Source organism: Sceloporus occidentalis, unplaced genomic scaffold, assembly GCF_023333645.1.
Source record: "Sceloporus occidentalis isolate IW3139 unplaced genomic scaffold, rSceOcc1.0.p SCAF_68, whole genome shotgun sequence".
Classification (NCBI taxonomy): domain Eukaryota; kingdom Metazoa; phylum Chordata; class Lepidosauria; order Squamata; family Phrynosomatidae; genus Sceloporus; species Sceloporus occidentalis.
In genome coordinates, this window is record NW_028317048.1 from 4465842 (window position 1) to 4489802 (window position 23961).

The window sequence follows — 23961 nt, forward strand, 5'->3', positions numbered from 1 at the left end:
ACTGCATAGTCATAAATAATGGCTAGTCCCGGAAACTATGTTCACAAGACAAGGAACCAAATCCGAGTGTTTGGATTCTGAACATCATACTCATAATACATCACTTTCATCGACATATTTGTTTGAACCAGAACTCCCATTACACACAAGTTTTACAATGTTAGTGAATGCTATGTATAAGGACTGAACCTTTAATGAAAAAACATTAACAACTGGTAATGCTACATACCAACTGAAAATGCTTGGTAGAAGAGCTTGCAATCAAAGAGGTTAAAATTATTGTAGTTTATTTATGGTTGTTGTTTCAAGATGCTGTCAGCTTAAGATATACATTTTGTACACAGATACCTTGGATCTGAAAGAAGACTTTTCCATATACAGTAACTAATATTAGGCAAAAAACCCGAGGTAAAAAGATGCCAGTGAACCCTCGAACCCAAGACCTCTTAATACAGAGGGATTTCATTACTCCTTCTTGCCTATTAGGCAATGCCTTTGACTAAAGGAAGCAGAAATGTGAATATCTACGAAGACATGTGCTACTAATTTAGTGCAGCTCAAAATAACCAGGAGAGAGGGAAAGAAGGCAGCCTTAACCCTAATGTAACCTGGCCCTTGCAGCCCCCCTCAGGCTGAGAACATCCCCCAGGGGCAGCCTGCAGATGCTTTCTATCCCAGCTTTCAACACACACAGAATTTCCTGTTACAATGCCCTGAAAAGCACATTCCAGCACAGACAGGTTAAAGGAGCGAGCGCTCCGAGAAGCGGGCAACACAGCCCTTCTGCTACATCTGCGGCCCAGGGAGCCCGTGTCTCCGTGTCCCACCTCCCCTCTCTTTCATCTTTCTTCGCATTTTTTCATAATGCTTTCTGTCTGTCAAGGAGTTCTCTTTTATAATTAATTTATTGCTATTTCTGCAATAAGAAGTAAGTGTCACTGGCTGGCAGTGTTATTTATTGGCGACGGTCTCAGTCACTGGCTGGCAGTGTTATTTATTGGCGACGGTCTCAGTCACTGGCTGGCAGTGTTATTTATTGGCGACGGTCTCAGTCACTGGCTGGCAGTGTTATTTATTGGCGACGGTCTCAGTCACTGGCTGGCAGTGTTATTTATTGGCGACGGTCTATGTCACTGGCTGGCAGTGTTATTTATTGGCGACGGTCTATGTCACTGGCTGGCAGTGTTATTTATTGGCGACAGTCTATGTCACTGGCTGGCAGTGTTATTTACTGGCGACGGTCGATGTCACTGGCTGGCAGTGTTATTTATTGGCGACAGTCTATGTCACTGGCTGGCAGTGTTATTTATTGGCGACGGTCTATGTCACTGGCTGGCAGTGTTATTTATTGGCGACGGTCTCAGTCACTGGCTGGCAGTGTTATTTATTGGCGACAGTCTATGTCACTGGCTGGCAGTGTTATTTATTGGCGAAGGTCTATGTCACTGGCTGGCAGTGTTATTTATTGGCGACGGTCTCAGTCACTGGCTGGCAGTGTTATTTATTGGCGACGGTCTCAGTCACTGGCTGGCAGTGTTATTTATTGGCGACGGTCTCAGTCACTGGCTGGCAGTGTTATTTATTGGCGACGGTCTCAGTCACTGGCTGGCAGTGTTATTTATTGGCGACGGTCTATGTCACTGGCTGGCAGTGTTATTTATTGGCGATGGTCTCAGTCACTGGCTGGCAGTGTTATTTATTGGCGACGGTCTCAGTCACTGGCTGGCAGTGTTATTTATTGGCGACAGTCTATGTCACTGGCTGGCAGTGTTATTTATTGGCGACGGTCTATGTCACTGGCTGGCAGTGTTATTTATTGGCGACGGTCTATGTCACTGGCTGGCAGTGTTATTTATTGGCGACGGTCGATGTCACTGGCTGGCAGTGTTATTTATTGGCGACAGTCTATGTCACTGGCTGGCAGTGTTATTTATTGGCGACGGTCTATGTCACTGGCTGGCAGTGTTATTTATTGGCGACGGTCTATGTCACTGGCTGGCAGTGTTATTTATTGGCGACAGTCTATGTCACTGGCTGGCAGTGTTATTTATTGGCGACAGTCTATGTCACTGGCTGGCAGTGTTATTTATTGGCGACGGTCTATGTCACTGGCTGGCAGTGTTATTTATTGGCGACGGTCTATGTCACTGGCTGGCAGTGTTATTTATTGGCGACGGTCTATGTCACTGGCTGGCAGTGTTATTTATTGGCGACGGTCTATGTCACTGGCTGGCAGTGTTATTTATTGGCGACAGTCTATGGTCACTGGCTGGCAGTGTTATTTATTGGCGACGGTCGATGTCACTGGCTGGCAGTGTTATTTATTGGCGACAGTCTATGTCACTGGCTGGCAGTGTTATTTATTGGCGACGGTCTATGTCACTGGCTGGCAGTGTTATTTATTGGCGACGGTCTATGTCACTGGCTGGCAGTGTTATTTATTGGCGACGGTCTCAGTCACTGGCTGGCAGTGTTATTTATTGGCGACAGTCTATGTCACTGGCTGGCAGTGTTATTTATTGGCGATGGTCTATGTCACTGGCTGGCAGTGTTATTTATTGGCGACGGTCTCAGTCACTGGCTGGCAGTGTTATTTATTGGCGACGGTCTATGTCACTGGCTGGCAGTGTTATTTATTGGCGATGGTCTCAGTCACTGGCTGGCAGTGTTATTTATTGGCGACGGTCTCAGTCACTGGCTGGCAGTGTTATTTATTGGCGACAGTCTATGTCACTGGCTGGCAGTGTTATTTATTGGCGACGGTCTATGTCACTGGCTGGCAGTGTTATTTATTGGCGATGGTCTATGTCACTGGCTGGCAGTGTTATTTATTGGCGACGGTCGATGTCACTGGCTGGCAGTGTTATTTATTGGCGACGGTCGATGTCACTGGCTGGCAGTGTTATTTATTGGCGACGGTCTATGTCACTGGCTGGCAGTGTTATTTATTGGCGACGGTCTATGTCACTGGCTGGCAGTGTTATTTATTGGCGACGGTCTATGTCACTGGCTGGCAGTGTTATTTATTGGCGACGGTCTATGTCACTGGCTGGCAGTGTTATTTATTGGCGACAGTCTATGTCACTGGCTGGCAGTGTTATTTATTGGCGACGGTCTATGTCACTGGCTGGCAGTGTTATTTATTGGCGACGGTCTATGTCACTGGCTGGCAGTGTTATTTATTGGCGACAGTCTATGTCACTGGCTGGCAGTGTTATTTATTGGCGACGGTCTATGTCACTGGCTGGCAGTGTTATTTATTGGCGACGGTCTATGTCACTGGCTGGCAGTGTTATTTATTGGCGACGGTCTATGTCACTGGCTGGCAGTGTTAGTTATGGGCGACGGTCTCTGTTACTGGATGCCAGTGTTATTTATTGCTGAGCAGATTACTCCCTTGATAGCAGTGTGTGTAAAAAGCAGGTATCATTCTCACAAGATGACAGTGGGATCCATCAGCAAGTGCAATGGCCATTTACTGATAAGCACCTCACCTACTGCATGACCGGGACATTTACTGGTGAATGAACAATCTGGCTCATACTGAACTGAACAGAAAGCAAAGCTAACTCTAGAGGGCCACTTTCAGTCTCCTGCACACCAGAAGGAACATGTGTCATAGCCATATTTATGATACCTGGAGACACGTTTCTATCTCTACCTCCTGCTGAGACTGCCTATGGGGTGATATAAATCACCCGTACAGAACAGGAAACCCATGTTTGATAGGAAAGCCACAACTCAACGTGTCCTCTTTTTGCTCTCCTAGTGTACAACAAAAGAAGCTGCCCAACAAGATCTCGCAGACAATGTCACTAAGGTGGAATACTCGCCATACAGTATGTAAAACCAACAACCTGACACTACAGAAGAAGCAAGGGAAAGCCTGGCTCCAAAAAATAAAGGCGGTTGTGAGTTAAACCTTTACTCAACAGCCCAGGCATCTGTTACATTTTGAGCTGGCATTCACTAGATCATTAAATGCTACTTTACTTTACTCTTACTAATCAATATGATTCCTGTTATTTTCTTTGAAGGGACTGAAGCCAATGTATCTGACATTCATCTTCTATTCACCAACATGACATCATCCAGATTGCTAAAGCCACTCGGGAACTAATCCATCAAAGACATGAGGTGTTCCTTCTTTCTCCTGCCCTCCTGTCTGCAATCAAGATTCTGTTATCCACAATGAACTGGCTGACAAAGACAAAGTGGTATGAAACCCAATGAAGGTGTACATTACAGAGAAGGGGTGGAGGGGGAGACAAAGAAAGGAATCCCCCAATAGTACATCCTAACAAAGAATTCTAAAGGCTCCGCTACAATGATGTGTGTCCTCGCGCCCACCTCGCGCAGGTTTTCACGTCCACCCACCATACAGTCATATAGAACCTGCAATACCAGTGGACATTTTTATCCTTGGGGAATATTTAGTTTAAATTCCTGTCCTGAAAAAAGGAATGTGCATCTAGAAGATAGCACCTGTCCACTCCAACATGATCTACAGCCCACATAAAAATACATTTACACGCTGGCTATACTGTTTATGTCATCCTCTATCTCCAAGTATAATTAATATATAATGGCACTAAAAATACCTGACGCAGTGTCGTTATGCTTAAGACCAGGCATGTTAAGCATTTGGCCCCGGGGCCTAATGATGCATTTTTGTCTTGTAACCCCTCCATTACAATTCGGTTTATGATGAGCCCATGTATACTATTATACGTAGATACATGAATGGCAATCGCTTTTTATATGTCAGATCTGGATTGCCTGGAGATCCCAGGTCAAATATCCCATTAACAAAATCAAATACAGTTGATGTAAAGAGTAAAGTTCTCAAAATCTTTCCCTCTACTTTGAAGAGTTGTTGGATAATCCCACAGGGCAAGTGATTCTGGAGCTAATGATAGGACCTGCTTAGAAGTATCTCACATTTATACATCTCCAGTGTATTGTATTAATAGAGAAAAAAGTTACTCCAGTATTAGAATACAAGTTACCCCAGCGGTGAAATAAAGTTGGGTAACAGATGTTTCCACTACTAGGTGGTGGTCTATTTTTGGGCTAATATTATTGTATGGATTTTTCTCATGTTTAAAACTCCCAAGTATATTTTGACACCATACACCTCTTATAAAGAGAACATATTAGGTATATGGGTGAGAAAAAAAAGTAGGTAACACAATTCAAAGATTTATTAAAAAAGGTTGGTCATATAAATGTGCCCCGCTGTTATCCAAATAAAAGCAGTGTGTTTATTACGGTAATATCGCCTTCATTACGGTGGCAGTGTAACACAAATAAATAAGCACATTTGTCCTATAAAACCATGTGGCTTTGGGATATCAAGCTAGCCTGGTGGCTATAGCCCCCTGTGTGCCTGCTAATATTAACCGACGGGATATTGATCTCTAGAGGTCCATTATGGATTAGAGGACGTATTGCATGGTAATGGGTTTCTGAAGCCACCAGCAGGGTGAGGATTAAAGAGTAACAGAAGCAACACATCTTTCTCATATCCTTTCATATCAATTGTAGGTATCACTTTCTGATGGGCTTTTATACTTGGGGATTACCTTCCCCCGGCCACAATGGCATGCAATTACTATGCAAAACATCACAGATTGAGCATACAATGCACTGAAAGCAGGGTGATTTTCACCTCTTTAAGATAAGAGAATGCATCATATTCTAATGCCGTTGCCCACCCCCTCAGCACAAACACCTCTGTTTAATGCCCCAGCAGGGAGGGAGACCCCTTCCAAGTCTTCCATCCTTTATATCCATACAAAGGGCTGGAGACAGAATTGCTGATTAGGATCTTCATTGCGAGGCGGTATTTGCTTGGGAAGATGGCAGCGTTGAGGTGAGCTTTCGGAGATCAGCTCCACCTCGCTGCTCTTCTAAAATTTCCATTCTTAAATTCCAACAGGTTTTTGCAGGTTGTTATTTTAAAGCCTCGACTGCCAAGGAGATGAGAAAAAACAATGCGTTGTAAATTCAGCAGGAACTACAATTTGGGTTTCTTCTTTTAATTGATTTATTGAAGCCGTGTCCTTTTAGGACCGACGCAGATCCCCCGCTGTGATGCAATAACAGAGGACCTCTGAAGGTTAATAAACATCTCTCTCAAGACCTATTTCCAGTTAGATTCTAGTACTGAAGACATCCAGATCTGGACAAAGTCACGTGCATTTTAGGAGTCACATTAAAAGTATTTATGGACATTAGTATGACATGGCGTGAAAAAAATAAGAAATTGGAAGAAAGAAACGTGGATGCTACTGGGGTTATTCCACCCCTGAGCATATCATAATGACGATGCTAAATTACAGAAAACATATCTTCAGATAATAAAGGTCAAGATCCACTGAAGAAAATAATGAAAAGCTTATTTACCAAAAAATTTTTGCAGTCTATAATCATATCACACTAATCAGCAAAACAAACAAAAAAAGGTTGATGATGGAGGCTGCCATCTTTTTTTATTATCAGAACTTAAAAGTGTAAAGTTACCTCGGAACCTCTGATGGAACCTTTTCTTCAGAAGTAGAGACCTCTGAGGTCCCTAAAGTTTATGTAACTTTATATATTTTTCTATGCTGGCCCAATAAACGCTTGCTTGGATTAATACAGCTATATCCATTTTCCTTAGTAAAAAGGACCCCTCTGACCAGGGATATCTCATTGAACATTTTTCCCTCTATGGCCAGAAAGGGGTTAATACCATCTCATACCTGAGGGACCGGTTGTGTCAGTTCTCAATCTGGCAGAATTAGGAGAGGGGTATTTGCATTAGTGTGGGAGAATCCCCCACCCCCCAAAGTGTTGAAAAGCGTCTCTGCTTAGTATTGCTGAAGCATTTTAACCTATTGTCACAGAGGAGATGAAGAGCTACAAAATTCCACAATCACACACCCAAACACACAAGCTAATGCACACAAACACAGACACGCACTTCCAAGTACTTCACTAGATTCATCGTTATGTGCACAGATGCCCCATATTCCAGTGTAAACCTAAAATGGCGTGGGCCACATTTGGTGTATAGCGTTTTGGACCATACCAAAATTACAAAAATGGATACGGGAGTTTTTTTTTATCTATTTGCACATAGCAAGCAAATTTTAAATGAATATTTATAGTTAAAGCATTGTCATTTTAAAAGTGTACGTCTATAAAAATAACAATTGCCATTTAGATGCTAGATCTTTAAACCCACGTTAGGATGTCAATACCTTAATGTCAAATGCAATCAGAGCTGGATGGTCCAGAGGACCTGAAGGCAGAAGTGATGCTCATGTGGAACATGCTTTAGCCATAAATATACACTCGAAAAATGAAATTTCACCGCGCAGACAAAACTGCCGGCTACCTTAAGCATTAAACTGTTCTTGGATGCCCTGGAGCCTGCATGTCAGGTTTGGGTGAGCAGGCTGATTGGCATCAGAGACAGAATTAATTGTATGTCTGATGGAAGATAACATCGTCTTCAGAATAATCCGCTCTCTTCCTACCTGATTTAAAGGGAAAGATCCATTAAAGGAGAACTGTCACGCCTTTAGCATAAGTAAATACATTACCTCAAACTACCCATAGCTTATATACTATACATTGTTACAGGCGGGTCATTTTAATACTACTGCAACCCGTGTATAATCTGAATACTACACTTGCCTGCTTTACATTAAACAAAGCCAAGCCCAATGAGCCCAATCACTCAAAGAGAACACGTAACGGAACGTTATAACACATAGAAATATCTATATCTAATTTTACTGTCCTTTAGAAATGCTCTCAACGGAGAAACAAACGATAAGTGAGACCAACATTATCCTGTACCTACAACACAAATAAAGAGCAACATTCCTTGCAGCAGCTTCATTCTTCCACATTAATAATTAGTAATGCTGGCACTTCATTCGTATATTTGCATGTTAATTCTCCATGGTCCCAGTGGTTCCCAACATCAATAAATGGAAATTTGAAATAGACACTGGTTGAGCACAAACACAAATAAGCAACCGCAGAGCAACCTCCCGGAGAGACTTGTTGCATTAAATATCCAGTAAGAGTCTGCTCTATATAAACAGCTTAATTACGTTCGTCTGCAGTGACCTTGAACAAAAGACGCGGGGCTCGGGCTCTGATGTCACATTTGTGGGGTTAGCCTGGGTCAGTGAGAACGTACTGGATTAATTAACTGTTCTTATTCAGCCTGTCACATATACCTGATGTGTAATGCTGAGACCACTAGACTTGATTTCATGATTCTATTTAGGACTCTAATTAGAGTGTCAGAGAACGAGCCACTCAGCCATGAATGGATTGCCACCAACACTCATGGGTTAAACGATACTTGTTTTCCAGGACTTCCACACATTCTGAGAAAGATCTGGACACAGACTGACAGCATGAAGCATGCATGGAACTGTATCGTTTAAACGCTCTCGCGGCCACACAGGGGGGCTCTTTTGTATGTTGTTATAACGGCATGTAACATGCAGAATTATTTCTGGAATGTGAGGCACACAAAGCTATTCTATGAAGCACACGTCGCAGTGATTGAGGTGTAGTATTATAGTGATGGAACGCCACTGCTGAAGGGGCTGAACACCAGAATTATGATGAGATGACATCTCTTCTAGATTGTAAGCTCCTTTGAGCAGGGACCTCCTCACCTTTGTTTCATACAAAAACATACACACGCATGACTGTTCCTTTAAACAGGCAGGCTGGATATAATTATCCTGGAAGCACATAATGAAACCTCCAAGTGATAGAAGGGGCAGACAGGAGTTTACAATGATGTCATCTTTCTGGCACTGAAAGGGTGAAAAATGTTACACTTAGGGTAGGACTATTCCAGTCGTGACTTTACGTGGAAGGTTAATATATAGTAATTTCTAAAAATCTCTTCTCAATGCGGTTGGGGACAGTTTGGGCAGGTTACACTTCTGACCAAAGACTTGGTGACAATAATCAAAACAGTATCTGCCCACCCAAATCCACGTTCCCCACTCCATCCAGTTTTCTTTTCTCAGTTACAATGTGCACATGTGTATATATATATATAGATATATAGATAGATAGATAGATAGATAGATAGATAGATAGATATAGACCTAAGCTGACAAAATACATTAAAGTGAAGCGATTGATGGTGGCTGTAAAGGATACCTAGATAGAGAGAACTTTTTTTTAAGGTTATGCATCAGCATCATCAGGATAGGGTAATACAATCTGGAGTGAAAATCTAAACCAAGTATGTAAAGGAAAGGTAAACCCTTCAAAAAAAGATGTAGACTCGAGAAAGTTTGGAACACATCGGAGATCAGAGGACCCATTTAGAAGGGTCTTGAATCTTATTTAACCCCTTAAGGACAATGGGCGGTCCCTAAACCCATTGAAAACAATGCATTTTGAGCCCGTACGTGTACGGGCTTTGTCATTAAGGGGTTAAAATGTATAATCTAAATGGAAACAACCCTTTGGACCGGTGACCGGTATCGCAATATCAATTAGCCACAGTGATCATCACTGCTGCAGACTGCAGAGCACTAAGGGCAACAACATGCATACAACAACAGCCAAACATCCCTCATAAAAAGCAAAGCCAATGATAAAACTAATCACTGTATAAAACAGAATATTTCCTTAGTAATGCGCCCACAGGTAATAGAGCCACACGCAGTCTCTTCTTCTGCAGGGTGTCCCCAACGCGTAAAGGAAAAGCTGCAGCAAATTCTTCAGATGACTGCCAGCTCGCCTCTTTACACAGACCCGCACTTGACATCATTAAAGTTTAACTGGATAACACAAAAAGAGTCCCCGAGCCTTCACAATAATCCTCTTCCCATGACAATGAGGGATCCATTACAAAAGACTGCCTTGCCCCTCTTGTGCTCGGCTCTGTGTGGTTTTGCTGAGTTTGGATTTCTTAGTGTCTCATCAGTCAAATGCACAAACACTCCCAGAAATCCCCCAAAACATCCAAACAATATCCTGTATTTATTAACTTTTAGCTTTCCATAGATTTGAACAAAACATTGCACACCCATCTGGCCTGTTTGTATGGGGAGTGGGTGCGGACCCCTTTTAGTAAATAAGTGTAAATATAACTTGGCCTGAGCGACTTTAAACCTATGATTGAAGGGGATATACATATGTATACATACACCATTCCTCCGACTGATCAGAGCAATGGCGGAGATTTATGGATGGACACAATGGAGGGATTCAATGCAGCGCTAGCTGGGGTCAGTTTATTCACGGTGATGTAGAGGGTCTCCTAACACATGGGGTGGGCTGGTGTCCCCGGCTGGACATAAAAACCCTTAAAAATAATATTCTTTTGAGAACTTCCGCTCAGGGAGATGGTGACATGAGGGTTCCTTGCTCAACAAAATAATCTGTAGTCTCAGGGCGCTAAACTACCTGCGCTGTGTTCTGATTACACCGGTAGATGAGGACGCGGCATTCTGGGAACAAGCAAACCATACTCTAATTACAGTTTAATCTTCTGAGCAATTAAAATGAGCTAAGACAATAAATGCTTCAAACAGTGCCAGCCAGGGGACTGGTGATGACTTCTCAATCCTCTTACAGAATTTCCATAAGAATCCGAGGAGTCTGTTAGAAGATCTTGTTATCTGTTGTACTATTTCCTGGGTAGATCTCGTTACAGTTGAGGGCCTAATCCTACTTAATAGCTTCTGAAAACAAAAAAACAAACAATCAGCCCTTCAGGGGAGGAGGGGCATTTCTTTAACTCGATCCCACCGATGGTGATAAAGACTGCACACACCTGTGGAATGCGCCACTCTCGGTAACAAACACTGTCCTCTCTATCTGTGACTCAAAGTGACTTTCTGGCTGAATAGTCGCCGACAAAACCAAAACCCAAACACAACGAAGTCACTTCACGGAAGCATCTCTGAAGTATCAATGTATAAAGCTGCCTTTATTTAGGGAAGACTCTTAACAGACGCTGTTTAGTGCTCTATAGGAGACCAAAAAAATTCTTACAAAAGGAGAGGGCTTGGGTGTCCAAGTAAGTCAAGTTTAGGCCATGCCACAGACTCGCGACACTTTCAAAGGTTCCTGGATGCTGTGGTGTATCACGTCAGGCTCCGGTAATAAATACCTGACTGTAATCTCATCTCTTTTACATGGCCAGGGGCGTAGCGTAAACAAATTATTGCCTTTGCGCCCAACGTTAAATTGCATTTTAATACGGTCCTATTTTGAGAGAAGAGGTGCTGACATGGAGATTGGCATCTTGTGTGACATCATTCCTTCACCACAGTATGAAGCGCCCAGTGATGTCACAGCGTCAGCTTGTCTGCACGTATCTGCCTAACTTCCTTCCCCTGCCAGGCAAGACTATCGCAATCGTCTTCCCCTTCCACACGCGCGTCACTTCTATTCTGTGACAAAACTCCCTTGTTTGACTCAGCTATGCCAACGTGAGACACAAAGGAGAGGAAGTTCTAAGTGAGGAGGTGGGGTGGTTCTGCTGGGGTGTCGTGGCACGGAAAGTTTATGATACTACAGCGTAAACGGATCGTTAAGATCAAGAAAGGAAGGGAAACGTAACAGTAATACTCAGAATATAATCTGTGTAAGGCAGCCCAGGAAGAGAAAGTGGTCATCAAGCAGAAGGACGGCAGCTGTGCATTTGACATCAAAAACAGCAAAAAAAAACCCAAAACAATGTTCCTCTCTAATGTTATCTATATATTAAGGTATATGTTAAAACGTAATTATGTTTTGGCACCTCCTAGCATAAACCGAAGGTAAAAATTTATCTGTAGACACCGTACCTTGTGTCTGAATGGATATGTGTAGAAATCTTTTCTAATCACCAGATTAGATGCCATGGGATTTATCTTTACAATGCAAAATATTAAATATTTTTAGATTTTTTTAACTGCATATTTTTTGTGTACCCAACAAATAATTAAACATTTTCTGAAAAAACAGTGATAAAATTGGGGTTCAATGTCATTGCCTGGAAATTTCAAATCACAATTTAGTAAATTTTTTTGTTGTTGTTTAGTCTAAAAATGACCCAATTACTGTTACCGACTAGAGATTATTGTTTTTTAAATACCTGTTTTTTTTTCAAAAAATTTCCTTTTTTTTATATTATTTTTTTAATTGGGGGCCCAAGTTGAATTGTGTTTTTCTTCATCTCCGTGGGCTGCCATGTTTAAAAGGAAATATTTTTAAACTAAATCTTGGAAATCCCTGCTTAATCATTGTCATAATGTTAATGAACACAACATTACATTAGCTTTGATCCCGAAAAACAAGTGTTATTGAGAAGCTGTTAAGTGCTACCAAGCTAATAAAGTTATCAAACATTTGCTGGCGTACAAAGCAGCATAAACCACATACAAAAGGATTATGGTTGCGAGGGGAAAGGAGCCTTTGGAGAAGTTTAAAGAAACTTTTTACGAGGGTTCCAGGCTGGTATCAACAGATCAAGGGGAGACAAAAAAACCAAGAAGTCAGCAAGCCCATTTACCCCTCTCCCACCACGGCCATCATAAAAATAAAGCACTAAAAATGTTGACAGGGGGGCTAGAAAAAAAAATAAAAAAATCACACACTGTTTTTCACCCCAAATTTCCAAAAAAAAAAGGAAATTCTTTTTCCATGGGCTGAACTTCAAAGAAAAACATTTATAACAGCCATAAAATGTTTACGGCCCAGTCGGACCATTAAGTGCCATTTGTCCCTAATACAAGAATCCCAGCCGCTTGTGAAGAGGCCAGTATAAGAAGGCTTTTGTCAGCACATCATATGGGAGGCAGGTTTAAGGGCAGTTGGAGAACCACAAATTCTTCAACATTCTTAGAAAGTTCACTTCCATTCCACACAGATTAACTAACGTGCTGCTCGCTGAGGAAGAACAGCGAGAAAAGTTTACGGCGTGGGTCATGAAGAGCTGCATGAAACGAGCCATCAAATTAATACGGGGCAAGGAGCCCTGCGTGAAAGTCATGTGGGAAACCCACTGCTTTGAGAACAACCAAAGCCGCCGCTGAATAGGATTAGGGGTCATCAATACAGAAGATAGCTGTAGACGTTAGGAGCCATATCTACCTGGGGTTAGGCCAACCATGTCTAGAATAAGCTTTCATCTTAGATGAACTAGCACTAGGCATTACACAACTACACACATTTGGGGTAAAGTAAGGTTCTTTTGAATAGTTTGCAGAAGTTGTGTGATTATTGTGTGTCCGACAGAACCAACGCGTAGGATCTTAGTCAATGTAGACTCCCAAGTCCTATCGTGTGGAGAAGCCTTTCGTGGAAAGTATTCTGCACTGACAGCAACGCAAGAGACGAGGGTAGGGGTGGCTGGTATACACCAGGAAGTGGTTACATACTCTGGGCAAGCCAGAACGGGGCATACGCTGAGATTTGAACATTTCCAGAAACAAATTGTGGTTCACAGTCAAGCGACACAGGAGACCGGCCACATATCTAATGCGAGACCGTGATATTTCCTGTAAGCCAAATGAGAACGAATCAAGCAGCTGAACTTCTAATAAAAAGGGCACATTCAGCATTTCCAACTTCAGCCAACACTGCTTAGCGGTTACTGGAGTGCTGGCTGAGAATGATGGGAGTTCCAATCAAGGACTTCAAATCCCAATGCCTGCGTTATGTGATCGGTGAAGTGCTAAGGCACTGGTGCTTATTCTGACTGTAATTTAGGGGGTCTTGCTTCCCGTAGTTGACTAATAAACGCAGGCCCTTATAAAATCTCCTACCGGATAGCATCAATGGTACACCAAGCTCTGTGGCAGTGCCACCAGGACCACAATCTAGAGACAGTAACGTTTCATGCCCTTCCCATCACTCACAGCACAGAGCTCATTGTGCTTTTGCCCTTTTTCTGATTTCCATCCTGTTTGTCTGTCTAGCGGCACTTGGCCAAATTTCCATATTCAAAAAAAAGTCACCCGCCCAGTAAGTGTGAAAGAAAATCTACATTCCTAGTGGCACCACTCCCTTCTGCACACACCGAAAACCCTCACAATCTCACACAGTCAAAACAACACACACACAATCATACCTAGAGCAACAATCACACCCACAGAACTGACAGCGTGCCATCGCAGCACACACAAGTACAATCACAGAGCCGCACTCAGCGCTCCGCACTCACTTCGTATCCCACGCTCTGTCCCCGGGGAAAGCCCAGGCACTGCCTTCGCTTATAAGGAACATTTTAACCCTTTGGAGAAACATAAACACAATGGGGTATATTCACTAAATGGGGAGTTGTGGTTTTAACGCTCTCACTGCACTGTTCATTATGAAGGGCCCGTACTAGAAAGTCTGCCCCGCAAGCAGGGCTGAGCTAGCCCTGTAGGATGCATAATCCAATGTGTAAAGAGATCTGGCTATACATAATACCGGGCTAGCTCAGCCCTTCTTGCTGGGCAGGCGAGCTAAAACACAACACTCTTATCAACGCTCCGTTTAGTGAATAAGCCCCTATGTGTTCTATGACACCACTGGATTAGAATGTATGGCAGGGCTGATGTCGTTCCCAACTTCTTTTGGACTACAACTCTCATCACTCTGAGTAAGATGAGAATGGCTCACACATGCTGTAGACATTGGCCAAGTAATGTGACATTTAAATGGCTGTGGCAGTTAATGGAGTGACTTCACACCCCTCCTGGGATTGGAGACAAATCCCATTACTAGATAAAACACCGAATAACTTAACATGTGACGTCATCAGTGTCAGCAGCAAAACACATTATTGCACATACGGTACCGATATACAGAAATAATAAGCGAGAATGCGGAGTGTCACACAGCCACACACAGCACCCGCAGGCAGGGCGAGTACACTGCCAGGGATCTGAGTGCCAGATGTGTGCTCTGCGCTGTGCAGACATAAAGCCTCCCAACTTCGGAAATGATGGCCAAGCGGCAGAAGCCCGATCTGTGCTGTAGAGCCATTAACACATGAATAAGCGGGTCACGGCCCGGGGGCCGCACCGTCTCCCCCACACCCCACGCACTCAGCACGGTCACCTACATTGTAAGCTGTGGCTCTGCATCCATCCGAAGGGGTCCAGCCCCCCGAAGCAGCCGGCTTTGCGCAGCATGCAGGCGCCCTGCGGACTCATGTCATACAGCGGCCGGGGCATCAGAGGGAAGGCTTCCATACAGTCGTACATGGCGGCGGCTCGGGCTGGCACGGGTGGTGGTGGTAGTAGTAGTAAGAGTCCCTCTCTCTCCTCTAGCACAGCCTGCTCTGTGGCATACCTTCTGCGAACAGCCGAGCTGCCTCGGGGCTGTGGGAGTGACTTGTGGCTCGGATGGGACGGGCCACTGTACACAACAGCCTTTCAAGCAGAGCCGAGCTCACTGACTGCACTCTCCACCTATTCCTAAATCCCCTTAACAATACAAAGCTCCGCGCCTATACCTATCCCTCCCCCCCATCACCTACCCCCCCCATACTTAACCCTTCACTGCATGGGGCAGGAAAGGTCTTCACTGCCAGCATTATTCAGATGCAGAAGAGTTAACCCTCAGAGTGCCACAGCTCCGATAAGTGTCCTAAAGTCACTGCTCATCCCTGTGGCTCATATATATAAATATATATATATATAATTTGTTTCGAAGTGAATCCTACACTTTTTGTATATATGTTTTGGTTTTTATATAATTAAACTGCATACAAATATCTTATGCTTTAGGATTTTTGTGTCCCGTTTCTTGCAACCCCGAATCTCACAGACGCTGATTCTGGTTTTCATTTCTACGGCCCAGAAAGGGTTAAATAAAGCACAAGCACTTTTGTTAAGTCCACAATTATAAAGTCACCCGGCCAAACGTCTAAACCATAGTTAGTTTTGGAAAACCGAAGGATTTTCCAAGGAAAGGCAGTCCAACGATTACTGTTCGGTTTAATTCTCGTCATTACGCCGACGGCCTGTGTGCGAGCGAGTGACTCCATGAAATAACACAGCTACCTTGGCCTTCATGGTAGGAAATAACCACATTTGACCCCGAGTCTCAGAGTTTTTGCCCCAATCTCAGGGTTTCGGGATATCGGGGCAGGTTTTCAGGGTCACACAGTCTGGAATTGACTCCTTCCTATTCTACAATGCTAGAATCATATATATGACTCCTAGTTGGTGCTTTTGCTACCGGTATATTATGGTTGATATAGCTGCTTGAATGGAGGTGACTCAATAAAGTTATCTTTAAATTAGGACAAGTCAAGTTTTCCATGAGGACCAAGATTAGAGCCATTTGGGTATCACATTTGGCAAGAGACCATATAGAATCTTCACTGTGAGCTATTAAAGAATCTCAGCGCATTTAGAAAGTTACCAGGTAATACCTGATAATAGTCCAAGATGATGATGATGATCATCATCATCTCATGGTCATGTTGAAGAGTCAACTTGATCCCTATAAAAGTGGTTTCATCAGCTGCTGACCTCCTGAGGTCCGGGTTTCATGTGGATGGGGCTCCTGGAGTAATTTCCCATTGAAATCAATACAGACCAAAACTGCAGGGGCTACACAAGTGAATTCACCCCCATGGGCATTTGCATGACTGTAGGTCTTTCATTATCTCACCATGACCAACAGATCAAGTCCTACACTACTTTGTGAGTATAAGCACATCACTAGACGGTGTGTGTGGGCTCAGGACTCGTTCTATAACCATGAACAGAGCCTGAATGACCAAAGCTCCACCTGAAAACTAGCTTTCAGAGACCTTCCATGAACCGGAAAGACCACCTTACCCACAACACCTTTGGATGGTCAACAAATACCCCGGCATACCTGTAAGAAGTTCGGGATCGCCTTGACAACAAATAAAATGCTGAGCTTTCCGTGAGCAAAGAATGTCGCTGACTGTGCTTAACGTTAAGAAAAATGTATTTAGTTTGCTGCGTAAGGGAGAAAAATGGTGCCGTAAGCACTTGCCAAACCTAATAAAATATTGTTTTAGCAATTAATGAATATAAATTATTATTAATGATTATAAATAAAAACGACAGTGTACCCCGTCTGTATCTGTTCCGCTTAGCTGGATTTCAGTGCTGAGGTTAACCACTCGATGCGACACCTCGGTGCGGAGATTAAATTCTTTTATGTGTAGCACAGCGCATACCACGGCCCCAGACTAACGGAGCTAATGGCAGCAAGTTATTTATGGTTTTCTATGCCATTATCACAGGAGGTCCTCGGCGGCAGATATTACAACTTAATCATCTTTAGTTATCTCAACAAATTCTTATGTGTCCTAATATTGCATCTTTTCATGTTTTTTTCCACAAATGTAATAAAATCCGCTAGCACTATAAACCAATAAAAAATAAGTATTCAGACTACTTCCCGTGTGTGTTTATGGGTATAGCCAATTAATAAGGAATCATGAGAATCATAATTATGAGAAAAGCTTTAAAAAAGGTAAAATGTTTATCGGTACAGAAAGCAGACATCCCACCACGCATTCTAGCACTAGAGCTTGTGAGTTCTACAAAACTGATCCATCCCTTAAAAAGTTTTTCACAAATGAAAATTTAGGATAGATGACCCATTCAGAGGCAGCGATTACATGCACTGAATGATTCCGACAGGGCAATTTACTAAGAAGTGATAAGAAGTTAAGTTTTCACACTAACGGGCGTCATTATCTTATCCCCAAAGTCAATGCTAGACACGATGTTCTGTAACTATTAGAACCCTAAGCTGCAGCTGGTGTGTGTTTTGGGGGAGACATTGTTCTCTGCCCTTGGAGAATAATCTAGAACTGCCTGCGGAGACCTCTACTAATGACTCTGACTCCCTACCATCAGCTATGACCTCTAACTGTGACCCCAGTGACCAGCCCTGACCCAAGGATGTGGCAAGGATTTCATTTTAGACCAACTGACCAGCTCCTGGATGCCAAGTAAATTGTGTCTCGTATATGTACAAATTATTATTTCTATTTGTTGACTTTGATGCCATCGTGATATTCTGCAGTGGCGTACAATGAGAAAACAGGACAAAGCAAGTAGTGCATCACATAACAATAATAAATAATATAATATAATAATATATAATAGAAAGGAAATAAAAGTCCAGCTCAAACAAATCGGGGCGAGGATGTTGGTCACATGCAGTTTATTGGTTTATTCTGGAAAGAGATTCTACTGTATTACCTGGAAGGTAGGTCTTTATCAAGCTATTGATAACCCTATAGCTCAAGATCAAGTTATATGTGGGGAAAACAATTAAAAAATGATACTACATTACAAATGCCCTTAGACATTATTGAGAAGATTATAGATAACATTGACTTCAAAATGGCAAGAAGAAGGGATAAAATTTGTAAACCAATTTGTCTCTTCCAATAATATTGTGTAAGAAAATTGAAAATCTCCTAATACTTGCAGAGGAAGGAGGGGAATGAGGTTTATGAATGGTGTGTGGATGCAGTGATATTTTATTATCTTATAAGGTATTATACTGAAATGTACGTATTTAAAACTATACATTATAATTTTGTTTGTGTGATTACAACTTGTAATAAAAAAAATTCAAAAAAAATTAGATGCCAAAGCCTGTTAGAAAACAACTGATGTGATGTCATCTGCATTGTGACCTCACAGCAGTCTAGTAATAAATATGTGTGGAAAACGGAATTCTTGTGATTTGCATTCCGGTGCATTACTTGAGAGCTCCGTATTTGCTGTTTCAGGAGAAGTGTAGTTTTACAGGAGCTAAAAACCATTTGAAAATGGAAAAACCTTTATTGCTTTTAAAAAGCAAGATTTCATTTACTGTTGAACAAAATATTTTTTTTCTTGCTGAGGTTAAGAAAATGAAAAGCAGAGAAAGAAATGGAAGTCGATATATCGAATAGCTACAGGAACACTGGACGGTTTGGAGAAGGAACTCAATGAGATGAGGGTTATTAAGAATGAAATGAAAATGATTTTGTTCTTCATACATCAAGTAAAAATAAAGAACAACCTACAAAAAAGTCCTGCTCAAACTATTTTGTTCATAATATTATCAAACCATTCCAACTTTTTTATCGTCTGTGGTATCCAGTGAGCCAACTCCATATAGATGAAGGCATGTTTGATGTACACGGCCTTGTCATCCAACTGGGAGATTTGGTGGCGTAAATCTCTCTTGCCTATCTGGAGAGCGGTAAAGTGTGGCAACCTCCCTCCGAGACTAATGACTGGGAAATGGAAGACGTCTTACAGCTATATATTAGTGTTGGGTTGTATCTATTAGGGACAGTTTTAGTGCCGTGCAACTCAGGCAGCTGCCCAAAGGACGTGCGCAAAAGGTCTATGTCTACCTACACTAATGTTCTTAATGTAAAGGAAAGTCGTGGGATGATGTTTGGTTGAGGACTGCTCCTGTATTAAAGCGTTTGAGAGCCAGAGGGTTAGTCAAAGCCCTGAATAACACTCCTCTCTCGCCTCTCTATCATTCAGGAGGTGGCCACCCCTAATGCATTGTACCGGTAATCAGCCCTAATATCCTATACTACTGCAATGCACTAAGGCCTGTGCAGCTCTCCAGGCTTGTGGTATCCTCTCTGTCCAGACTGAAGTAGCAGTGATTTTCCTTATCAGGAGCTGCTGAGTGAAAGAAATTCAGATATCAAGTTTCAAACGTTTGCCGCAAGCGATGAGCTGCAGAAATGGTACTTTTTTTTGCTAATATGAGAAACAGATTGCATCATTTTGATAGAGCCGCAGGGGTCGTCATACCCTTCCATCTCTTTCTTCATCGTTGACATGAGGGATGGTCTACCCATGGCTCTGCAGCTGCTGCTGTTACACAATGGATATACATAATATGATTTACTCTTCTGGAGAGACTTAGGTTGCCCACCTTTTCTGCTTTGTGGGTATCGGGGTTCATGCGTCCATATTGAATGTATGTGGTAGTCTGGAAAACAACAAGGTTTGGGTGGCACCCCATATGTGGCCTACAGAGATACCGCCATACATCTGTAGGCAATTTTATGGTGCAGAACCCCCCCCCGTAGTTGTTTCGCCCGTTCACCGTCTGCTATATCCCTTCTTTTTTCCCCTCATCCAACCGTCCACGTACACTCACACCTCCCTATCTCATTCTTTTCCCTCTCTTGGTCTCTCCATTTCTCTCTTTTCTCTGGCTCCCTCTTTCCCCTCAGGTCAGGATGCAGTGGTACATTCCTGTGGCGTGAAACTCTGCATTTTCCTTTCAATCTGAGTTGCCTGTGCGAGGGAATCCAGCTCCCCCCTTGTATCTCCCCCTTTTCCTCTCTCCCCTCCCTGTCAGTAAGACGCAGGCAGCCAGCTCTCTATGAACCCTGCCAGAACCCCCTTTGGGTGCAGTAACCTCCATGTGACCCAGGCCTGTGTCAGTCCTTCCTTCTCTGCCTGCTATTTTCCAAGGCATTGATACTATTACGCCTGCCCTCTCTCCGTCTCAATCCCTCTACTTTCCCCAGCTCTCTTTTATCCCTCTTCCCCCCTTTTTACTGCCCTCCTCCATCCCATGGTTTTTTATTTCTTTTGGTTCTTTCTCAATATTTTTCCATCTCAATATGCTTCAATCTCATCTTTCTTTCTTTCTTCTTTCTCTTGAACCATTCTCCTTCACATTTTTTCTTTTGACATCACTTTTTCTGTTTTCTTTTTTCTGTTTTTCCTTCTTCTCCTTACCGCGTTTTCACTTTTCTTTTTTTCACATATTTCGCTATGTCTCCCCTTCTTTTTTTTTTGTCTTGTTTTCTATCCCTCCATTCTATATGGTTGTTAAAAAAAATTCTTCCTTTTCTCACCTTTTCTTTCCCAGTCCATATGTTTCTCATTTCTTCCAGCACAATCTGTACTTTATTTTGTATGTCCTATCAATGGCAGCAACTTAAAAAAAAAAGTAAAAGAGTAAAACGTAACCCATTAAACACCACAAATGAAAACCCTAAACACACTGCCGGTCTTTAACCATAAATGATCTGAATATTTGCTGAAAGGCACAATGGTTTGCAAACACGTGGAAGTAAGGAAGCCTGTTTGTGTTTTGTATAATTTAGCATTAGGAATTTGAATAGTTATTTCTTAGAAGCCTTCGCAAATTTTTTAGGAGTCAGTGGGAAGCTGCACCATAGCGTTCTACATAAATAAATACACATAGCAATAACATTTTTAGTGACTCTCTGGCTTTTGTCATGTGCTGAATTATTGTAACACTTAAGATGATTTAGCTAACAGCTTGGACAAAGTGATGGAGGAGGAAAATGCTTCATGAATACATTAAAATATGGTTTATCCCGTGCAAAAGAAAAGAAAGCTGGATCTCTTAATGAGATAACAAGTCTTGCATTATAGGGTTTTGCTGTTGAATCCTGTTGGATATGCGTTGGATATATTACATTTACTTTATAGAGCGCCAGCAGATTCTGTAGCGCTACGATTTGAGTTGTGTATCAATAAGTCACCGTATTTACAGTGTACGATTGCCCGTGGGAGCAGAGAAGTCCGGCAGGCATTGGGTTACTCATGTTTAGTGTCCGTCGAAAAGTGGAGTTATTAATATCCGCCTGTCTTAGGCACAGTAACACACTGTGAGTGGGAGCAAGGGACCACAGCTGGCATGGTATCATACGCCTAGCGCCGTCTGAAACATACGCTCCATAATTAAGAATATTTACCTATCTGATATCAATATTTATTTCAACCATAACAGGCTGTACAGACTTTAAATAACATTGGATTATGTGTATGAAGGAAATAGATTTCAAGGTACCCCTTCCATGCCTTCAAGCCATGATATGCACATTAATGCATGGGACAGCCGAGGGCCACTTTAGATTTTAGAGTTTTTGCATGGAAACGCAGAGAGGAATTCATTCATTCACTTCTACCATTCTAGTCCCTCTTCTTTAGTCCTTTACTATCATAGCTCATCTTTATTTACAGTCCACACTACTACATCTGAAACCAATATACTATCATAGTAGATAACTATTAATAGTCAATCCACAAAATCTTTAGTTAAATTCTTCCATTTGCAGGTAATTAGTGCACATTAGGGTTATCAAAAGGAAAGCAGATCGGTAGTAACATTGTAGTCCACTTAAAATAATTTCACTTTTCACAGAATCTAAACTGATCCTTCATCCTCTGCAAATGCCATCATTTTTTCCGCTAGTAACTCTCCCGCCCTGTTAGGTCGTTGGCTTGTCGATGAAAAAAGTGTAGAAACTTTGTGTTACCAAAGGGAAGTTACTATGTCATAAAACCAAGAATACATTTAGTGAAAGATTCACTAGAGGATTCCCCTTTGAAAGACATGGCATCGGATATCAAAGCACTCATACTGAGGGCATCAAAATGAAACCAAGCTGCTGGTCTCGCTGTGAGCCAGCTCGCTAAGGATGTCTGCGACTTTTCCATGATTAAAAGTATCAAAAAGTATCAAAAAGTGAGAAAGATTAAAGAAGAAAAAAAAAGGCACTCAAAATCAACTCAAGCTGCGAGAGCACCCTTGGAATGAAAATCATTCCATTCTACACAAAGGGAAGTTCTTGTGATAATTCCCATTTTTAATTATGTACGTGCAATTGGAACCAGGCAGGTCTCGAGTTCCTAGCTCAGTTCTATTTAACACCGGGAGATTCTATTACGGACAAGATGTCCCTGCCTTGTGTGACACGGAGAGCTGCTCCATGCAGTAAAAAGTAGCTTGACCGTAGACGTAAGCAGTTAACTTTGTGCCTTAGCATCAACTTTCACCAATGCCCATATCATTGGCGTATCATAGCATCAAATGAATAGCCACAAAAGTCTGGTGTACATGTACTGGCTAGTTTCAATGAATTAAGTACACTAAATGTGTACTTAATTACAACTTTTTGCGTTAAAGACATATAGCTGTTTATAAAGTATTCCATAAACAAATACTTGCACGTTATCTACACAAATCCAACTTGTATGGTAGTTAGTCTCGACTAATATGGACTGTATTAGTCAAGACCAACTACCAAGGGCCCCACCAATAGCCAAACTACTGAATTATGTCTATTATAGGGTCTGGCCCTCAGATAGTGTTTCAGAATAGCATGCAGCCCAACAAATTGTGGACAATACAAATTTACCTTCCCTATTCATTGAGTTATCAGTTTGATTAATCTGGAACCAAACAAGTCCAGGTTAAGCCTAAACAAACACATGAGAATAATGAAAGCCTACAGAAGTGAATACTTCATGGGGATAATGTGGATCCATTAAATGATAGCAGGACATTTAGATTGCAAGTCAAGTTACCAGGAACTACTTGAGAGAACGGTATAGAGTGAAGATAATCTACCAGTGCAATTTATTAATTTAACTCTCTGAGTAAACACCCACGAAAGCAGAAGCTGGTATTTTCAGCAATTTTACACCCAAGGCGTAGCCGGTTATTCCAAGTCAATTCCAGTTTGTGTGTCCAGTTACAGATGGGGCTTTTGGCACATTGGGGTAAAATAGCCCAAAAGTAATTAGCATCTTGAAGGTGTATAGAACCTGATGTGTGTTGGTTCTACTTAATGGGCAGGGTATAGTTAATGACTGCCAGACTGGCAATGATGGACAAGGGCATGACATAGGGGTGGTGGCATTTGGGGGTCTATTGATGCTGTGATGGACAGAGGGAAATGTACGACTTTCCATAAAAGAGAACTGGCAAGCAGTGACCATTAGTGATAAATGAATTGCTATTTCCTTTACCCCTCTGGCTGTATTTTGAGGCCTGGGAAGATAGGTGTTGTAGTCCCACACGCTAAGAAACGTAATATAATACTCAAAAGTAGGACTTTTACACATATGATTCCAAATAAACCCGCAAATACACAAATTACACAAATATTCTCTGCATTTTCCTTCAGTGTTAAGGTATATGTTCGGACTT

At 42.2% G+C, this 23961-nt stretch overlaps 1 protein-coding gene across 1 annotated transcript in view; it reads right to left on the bottom strand.

Moving 5' to 3' along the window:
* Positions 1–23961, bottom strand: part of LOC149286565 (retinoic acid receptor gamma) — a 63059-nt gene that overhangs the window by 6986 nt on the left and 32112 nt on the right. The window contains exons 2-3 of the mRNA XM_089493886.1: positions 23054–23079; positions 51–77 (exon numbers count right to left, since the gene is read on the bottom strand). Coding sequence (XP_089350012.1) covers positions 51–77; positions 23054–23079 — 53 coding nt within the window. The remainder of the gene's footprint in view (positions 1–50; positions 78–23053; positions 23080–23961) is intronic.